The 8,352-nt window shown below is 37.3% G+C and overlaps 1 protein-coding gene across 1 annotated transcript; it reads right to left on the bottom strand.

Annotated features, from left to right (window-relative positions):
- Positions 1-3,368: 3,368 nt before the first annotated feature.
- Positions 3,369-8,141, bottom strand: LOC117628606 (DEAD-box ATP-dependent RNA helicase 27). The gene is made up of 12 exons (XM_034361095.1): positions 7,632-8,141; positions 7,231-7,416; positions 6,596-6,781; positions 6,228-6,311; positions 5,949-5,990; positions 5,682-5,759; positions 5,219-5,518; positions 4,824-4,862; positions 4,613-4,717; positions 4,380-4,448; positions 4,163-4,288; positions 3,369-3,819 (listed from the first exon to the last, which is right to left on the bottom strand). Exons 1-12 carry the CDS (start codon positions 8,016-8,018, stop codon positions 3,637-3,639), a joined length of 1,785 nt encoding a protein of 594 aa, XP_034216986.1. The 5' UTR covers positions 8,019-8,141; the 3' UTR covers positions 3,369-3,636.
- Positions 8,142-8,352: the final 211 nt, after the last annotated feature.

Genomic DNA, 8,352 nt, shown 5'->3' with positions numbered 1-8,352 from the left:
CTATATGGGTCATGTGGCTCATGGAAAGTCAACAATTGTAAAAGCAATATCATGTGTTCCCGCTCGCATTTGATGCCACTTGCAGTTTTTCCTTCTTTTTTTATTCGTGGACATTAGAAAATCTGGCAAGCATAGCATGTGTCCCGCTCGTGACTATTTAGGGTTATGAGTGTCGTAGCATGCCAGGATTTTCTTGATATTAAGTATACAGTGTCTTGTATAAATTAAAAACAATGATCCTGATTCCTGATGTTCGTTTTAAAAATGAGCTGGGGCACAACATTACTATGAAGCTTGGATATGCAAATGCAAAAATATACAAGTGTGAAGAGGATCGGTGCCCTCGACCTATGAGCTACAACTGTGTACACATTTAATGTACAGTAATTGTATGTTGGGTTACCGTTTTGCCATTTTAATTTGTTAACATGTTGTATTCATTTTCTAATTAGGGCATATGGAAGTGGAATGGAAGACAATCCTCTCTGTGATGTTCCTGGATTTGAGAACTGCAAGATGAAACTGTTGAGACACGTATCTTTCGTAGATTGTCCGGTAGTTTTTAAGTTTTTCACGACCTGTGTGTGGTACATTTGGTCGTGTTGAAAAGTGAAATTAATTAACCATTTTCAAGCTTATTTCATACTCTGTTATATTTTTATAGGGTCACGATATTCTTTATGGCTACTAATGGTGCTGCCATTATGGATGGAGCATTACTTCTCATACCTGCTAATGAAAGTTGTCCTCAACCACAAACTGCTGAGCATCTGGCTGCTCTTGAAATTATGTAGAGATGAAATAAAGCTGAAAAATGAATATTACATGCCTTCTCTCATCTAGGTTTTAAAGCAGAAAACTGTTTGTGGCTCTACCCATTGAATCTTTATTTACAATTTTGATAGATGTCAATTTGATTCAATATCAATATGAACTGGTTTTCCAAATCCAATTAAATGGACCTTCAATTAGAACCATATTTGAAAGATAAAGTTTTGTTATTGCTGTCACATATTATGTGCTGGACAATCACAATTTGTCCAAAAATAACAAGGTAAGTGCAGTTGAACCCAATTTTTTTTTTTAATCTTTGCTTTTAAATAATAGCATAAGATATTTGAACATATACAAAACATATGTTTCTAATATATAATAGCATGGCATTGGATCAGGACATTAACAGGATGTTATACTAACACCACTCTTATAATGTGTTTTTGGCGCATTTTAACAAAGTTTCCAATGAAAGGAAAACCTTCACTATCCCAATTTTTTTTTTTTAAAAGGTTGTTTTCTATACCAAAGGGAAAACTTCTATGCCAGCGGTCCAATGGAAAAGGGTTTTCATTTGCAGATCGATGTATCGCTTATCGTCCTTTAAGCAGTGTTATGGTAGCTTCATTTGCGGAGCAAATATTGTCATACTGTTGTAGAGGATAGACTGAGCTTTGGAAAGTAAATATTGGAGCTGTTGGTCATGGTAATAGAAGCTGGTATTTTTCCTGCCACCAATCATCTTCAATAGCAAGACCCCAAAGCTATATACATGAGAATTTTCAGAAAATATCCCGCCCCTCCAGAGACATATAGCCACACACTAGAATAGAAATGATTCTTACAGAGTTCCCACAACCTTCTGACTCTGAGTGTTTGCTCTGTGTCCCTTGAAAGATACGTGCCAACCAAAATTTGAAATTTTTGGCCTCATCTTCTCATCCAACACCTTCAAACAGGAATCATGGTGGAGATAAACAAGTCCTCTAGCAACACCTTGAATAATATTGAACCGTTTAGCCCAGTCAAGCACTTCTCTTCTCATTGCCATCAGAAATGAAATCAATAGTTCCCCCGAGTTGGGCATACTAGGATAGGAAGAGCTCAGACCTTATCAAGGATATTGGAGAAAGATAGGTAACAATGAGAAATTGCAGCCAAACATAAAGGGTCAGTGAAACTAACCCAATAATATCATATTCATATCCAAGCTGTTGTTTCGCATCAACTTCTCAACATCTTTAATGCAGCAACCCATGAGCTTTACAAGATTCTTGCGTTGGACTTTGGAGATCAACAGAAACTCTTTCTTCAACACTTCTATGCCTTGCCCTGACCTAATAGATAGTCTTTTTCAAAAAATCGGCCTAGGCGGCGGCTAGGCGCTAGGCGGGCCCTATTTCCTTATATAGATTTTCTTTTCCTGACTTTAAAGAAAACCTACTGTCGTCTCCTTCTCTCTCTCGCTCTCTCTCTATCTCTCTCTCAAAAACCTCCTGCAATATCCTTTGTATCAAAAGAGCTTCTTTTTTTTTTTCTAATTAAGCTTGCCACTTAACTTGGGTAATGTTATTTTGCTTTGTTTTACACGGACTTAGATTTCAACTACACCAAAGACTCGGTGATGGCGGAGACCAAGGACGAGTACGAAAAATGCCATTCTGCTCATTCCATCTTCTTCTCCAACAATGGTGTGAGGGATGGGTTTGAAAGCGTATAGCCGCGCTCTCGTGAAATAAAAAATAGTTCTGAACCTCTTTTTTTTAAAAATAGATTTAAGGGGTATATAGCCACTCGGCTAGACTCGTTAAATAAAAAATATTTTTAAACAGGATAGCCACACGGCTATACACTTTTAATAAATGCAAATATATTTAAGGGGTATAACCCCGTGGCTATACTATTTAAATAAAAAACAAATTTAAGGTGTATAGCCCAACGGCTACGGCTATACTCTTGAGATATATTTTTTATTTAAATAAAATATATATATATATCTTTGCAGTATAGCCATGCGGCTATCCTCATTAAATAAAAAATATATCTAAACAATATAGCCCGGCTATACTCTTTAAAGAAAAATATATATCTACGGAGTATAGCTGTGTGACAATACGCATTAAATGAAAAATATTTCAACAGCTCCAAAGAATCGAGCTCTCCTCTGTCACTGCTCAACAGCCCCAATTCCTTTGGTAACTACCAATTGCAATCAATTCTCTCTTTTTGCCCATTTTCGATCTTGTTGTCGACTAAGTGTTTGACTATGAAGGATTTCTGGACTTTTCACCAAAAGCTCAGCCCAGCAGAAATAGGAACTTTCCTCACGTGGAAGGGAACCACGCGGTACACGTCTACGTCCCAGGTAACCAAATTCTCTATTTCTCAGATCCATTAGCAAAGGCCATGACTCTGGATTAATTGTATACTCGCAGTTTATATACCACCAGCACTAAAGAAAGAGATGGCCTTATTTTTAACAAGCAATTTCAGATTCATTAGCAAATGCCATGACTTCGAATAAATGAATACGTAAGTTATTTTGCAAGGAAAACAGAGAAAAAGCAGAATTTACTGACTTATGAAATGGAGAATGAAGAAAGGCCTGATTTTTTTGAATTCAAATGGGCTCTTTTTCCCGGTTGTTCTTTATCTCTCTGTCATGTATGCAACTGTGTCAAATATAAAATGGTACACTATGTAGGTAACTAGGGCAGATGACTTGCATTTACGCCATCAATCAAAATTGCGTTTTACAGTCTCAATTTCAGCTACAAAACTTCAGCAGTAAATGAATACATATGATATTGTTGCAAGGAAAACAGAAAAAAAGCATAATTTACTGCACACATGAAGGCTCCTCTAATGCCTGGCAAATTGTCGATTGTCATCACCACCTTTTTGTCTACCATAAGGATTGCTCTCACTGAATCCATTTCGACTTCCCTCTACTTTACGCATCTTCTTCCTGAACTTTGATGCACTGCTGTCTAAGTTCAAATTCACCTTGGGTGGATTAGAAAAGCAAAAGGAAGCTGCAACCGCCTGTCCAATTCCAGCCACTTAGCAATTAAATTGGATGCCACAAAACATATTGAACCATAATAAATCCAAGGATTTTTAGAGAAATTCTAATTTCAGCACTAGTTCATATTTTTGGAAGAAATATGTAAATTACCAAAAGATGATGCTATTTAGGGTTGGACCAGAACTTTTACTTTCAATTGATAGGTGAAACGCATGTATCGGGTGTTTTTATACTAAATAAATGTACCAAGTGATCTAAAATACAGTGTGGTGTTCTATGCTATAAAACACGGACAAGGAGAAACACCGAACAAAAACATATAGTCACAGGCTGTTGTGAAAACCAAACAAGGATGAGTACCTGCAGATCAAGGCGGTGAACATTAAAGATGTCCTTCATGGAGTGTGAATTATATGATAATAAATAAGATGTATACGCCTCTTTTGCTGATTTGCGCAGATAGTAGTTGCCTTCAACCATTTTCTCCTGCAGCAGTCAAAGCAATGCATAAGTTTCCTTCGAACCAGTTATTGTATAAAAGTAGATAACAACTAAACACCAACTAACAGGAAATTACCAGCTGTGACTGCACATTTTTCAGCTGCTTCTCATTAAATACATGCTCTTTAACAGGGACTTTTGCAGCCTGAAAACAAAATAAACAAAAGATATTGGCGAGATATTCGATAAAGCTTGCTTTACATACAGACACCATTCTGTAAAGCATGGTACTTTATCCTTTTCTTTTCTTTTTTGGGAGAGGGGGGGCGGCTTGCTTCTGTTTATTTCTACAACTTACGAAAAGCATACCTTCAAATAGCGTATAAATTGCAACTCTTCAGGAATGAGGAAAAGTAGTGCCTTTCCTTTTCCACCTTCCCCTCGAGCTGTTCGACCAACCCTGTGGATATATTCCTGCAAGCAGATATCCCATTATACTCTGTATTCAGCATGAATGAAGAAGAATCACAAGATACCAAAAGTACTAGAAATATATTAGTAAAGATGAAGTATTAGACACCTTGGGTTCATCCGGAGGATCAAACTGCAAAATCCAGTCCTACAATAAAAGAAAAGGAAAAATAAGCATAAGATTACCGTCGGCATTTGCTTATTGCAGATATTGCTAATATAATTAAGAAGAATACCTACATAATTTAATGTTCAAACAGGATAAAACAATGGCAGGATAATAGTTAGCAGCAACCGAATTCCCATTAAGTAATCATAATAGGTTCTTAAAAATAACTTATGAAAAAAAGGGAGGAAGGATTATAGCTCAAGAATGTTGCCATTCTGATCAAATACATTGGGATATCTATTGTCGTAGATAAAATCATTGAATGGTAGAAAACCTAACAAGAACAATGAATTTCTGAAGTGTGAGCCTACTTCAAAACGAAAAAGGAAATATACCACAGCAGGAATATCCAGTCCACGAGCAGCAACATCGGTACAAAGTAAGATTCCTTTCTCTGCTTTGCAGAAATCAAAAAAGGTAGTTGTCCTCTTCTGCTGCTTTTGCTTTCCATGGATATCAAAGCAATCCACATTAACGTATTTAAGCAGTTCGGAGTGGAATTTGACGGAGTTACAAGAAGAGAAGAAGACCATCACTTTCTTAGAAAGATTCTTCGTCAGGAAAGAATATAGAAGAAGAAATCTCTTGGCACTAGGCACAATACAATAACCTTGCTGCAGCCCTTCATTGGTGACCTATGGTGCACAAAACCTTGTCAGATTCTAATGATTAGGGCTAAATCACAAGAAATGTATATAATATATATGTATAGAATACGAAGTAGGGTTATATTCATAATAGATATCAACACAAAGCAAATGTCAAATAAGGAATACATAAAACCATCTGGATTCCTACCTTAGTTCTCCCCTCATCCACATCAACATAGATAGGTTTCTGATCTTTCCGAAACGACAACTTAACAAGATCTTCAACCTATAGGTTTAACAGAAAAAGTTTTATCAGGGCAAGGCATTCATGTAACATATGGGCGTACATGTGGACTCAAAGCAACAAAAGTTAGTAAACTATTGTGTGATGCATATGAATTTAAGCTAAACCATTTAAAAACAATGCACAAAGCCAGAGATTGACTACTATGAGATGTGGATATAATGCACTAACCTTCTTAGTTTGGGTTGCTGAAAATAAAGCTGTTTGCCTATCCTGCACATCAATTAGCAATTCAATCAGCCAAAGAATACTACCAGGTAAAAATCAATTCTAAATTGCAACTAAACCCATAAAATTCATTTATCCAGGCTGAATGATAGCCAAACACAATTAACCAAACTACAAGCTCCTATTAAAAGAAAACCAGAAACATATGTTGCGAGCAGGATGCATCTATGGTTTGCAGCCTTTTGTAGCGAAAGAGGTAGAAAAGTAAATCAAATAGTTTACCTTCGGTAGATACTTAATAATCTGTTTCATTTCTTCCTCAAAGTTTGCTTCCAATAACCTGTCAGCTTCATCAATCATGAGGCACTGCAAGTCCACGAGAACAATTAAACTAAAGATTGTCAGATGCTGTGATATTTCTAGTCTCTAACAAACAACACAAGTTGCAGTAGGATCCCGAACTACAACTCAGTATTTCATTAAAAGGATGAATAACTACAGTAAAATATTCCAAAGGCAAGGAAGCAATTAGTAGAATTTTCTTTAAATCAGAAAGCCACCCGTAGCAATTAGCACCAGTATACAAAATAACCAGTTAAAAATATTTTTGAAACAACCACAACAATATTACAGAAGAATATATATGGCACCTTCAAGTTCTTATATATGAATCCCTTGGTATTCTGAAGATGGTCAAGAAGTCGACCAGGGGTTGCAACCAATAAATTTACTCCTTTTACAATGCGTTCTGCTTCTCCTCTCCTGGCTGAACCTCCGATAACCAAGCCCAGAGTCTGTGAGTGATACTTTAGAAGGTCCTTTGCCACCGCATGGGTCTGAATGAATTTGAAAGGAGAAATAGTCAGGGAAAAATGAAGGGCTTCAAATGTAAATCTTAGAATGCGACAGCAAAAAATGTATAAAGCACAATTTATTTTTGTAAAATTTGTATAATATGGAGAAAGTTAACTTTCATATCAAGCAAATACAAATACCGAGTCAAAGGCCACTAATATATACAATTACAGTAACAAAGTCTACTTTTACTAAGGTTCTTTGCAGAATGGCGTCATCATTCAAAGAGAAGTAGCCTTAGATGTTCAATGTGAAGAAAAAAATTTGTGCTTACTAGTACTTTAGAAGGCGCAAACTAATTTTAACTTAGATGATGTGAAATTTGTATAGGCATCAAAAAGGTGGTGTTGAATTGGAGCGACCTCCACCGTGCTATTGGAGAAAATGTAACAAATCAAAACAAATAACAACAATATGGCAGGATTTTCACCTGTATTGCAAGTTCCCGTGTTGGGCAAATCACAACAACACCTGTTCCATTACGAGAAGCAAAATGTGTGTTATATAGCAGCTCCACAGCTGGTATTAGAAAAGCAAGAGTTTTCCCAGATCCTGTCCTTGCAGCTCCGAGGACATCTTGTCCGATCAAGAGCGGTGGGATTGCTCTGGCTTGAATCTGCATTTGTAATTAATTGGAAATTTAAATAAGCCCAAATCATCTACAACTTTTGCAAACAAAAAGCAAAAGATATCTCAACGAGCATACACATTTCTCATTTGAAGGCAATTCCCAATATGATAGCTTATAAAGTTTATTAAAATTAAAAAACAAAACCCATAAGCTAGGAGGAGCTATGAGCTAAGGAAATCCAATTCAAGCAGGGAATTTACCTGAGTCATATACTGAAAGTTCATTTCTTGAATGGCCTTGAAAGTGTTCTCAGACAAATTCAAGGAAACAAAGGACTGTGTGCTCATAATCCCAGACGCTCCATCACTCTTCACCTTCTTCTCGCTAGGGATTTTAGCCTCTGCTTCCTCTCCCTTCGAACTCTTCCTCTTCTTGGTCTTCTTCTCTTCATCCTTAGCTTGTTCCTCAACTTCTCCTTTTTCTTCTTTTTCTATTTCTTCTTCTTGTTGTTGTTTTGCCGGAACAGGGTTTTGAGGCTCTGCTTGTTCGGTGTCTGCCGATTCTGATTGTTTCTTCCCTCTGTTTCTCTTGCGCTTCTTCTTCTTCGTCTCGTCGTCCGGAGATGCGTAAGGGATTGCGTCTGTCATGGCGACTGGTTCTAAGGAATTGGAGCTTTACACTTTCTGGGGCGCAGAAGAAGAAGACAAGCTCTATCTCGAGCTGAAACAAAGAGAAAAGGAGCTCTGTGATTTTAGTAGGGTTTGGTGGTTGTTAAACCCTAGCCACTATGCGTCGCTGTAAAACTACTCGCTCGACTCGGACGAGTCCACTATGCGGTTTGGGCCCACCCAAATTTGGGCTAACAGATCCAGACTCAACCCGACAACCAGGCTATGCGGTTTGGGCCCACCCAAATTTGGGCTAACAGATCCAGACTCAACCCGACAACCAGGCCTGTTACCAAACGAGTCCGCTATAGCA

Source organism: Prunus dulcis, chromosome 5 (assembly GCF_902201215.1).
Source record: "Prunus dulcis chromosome 5, ALMONDv2, whole genome shotgun sequence".
In the NCBI taxonomy this organism is placed as follows: Eukaryota; Viridiplantae; Streptophyta; class Magnoliopsida; order Rosales; family Rosaceae; genus Prunus; species Prunus dulcis.
The sequence above is the reverse complement of the archived record's forward strand: the minus strand, read 5'-3'. Positions and strand labels throughout refer to the sequence as shown.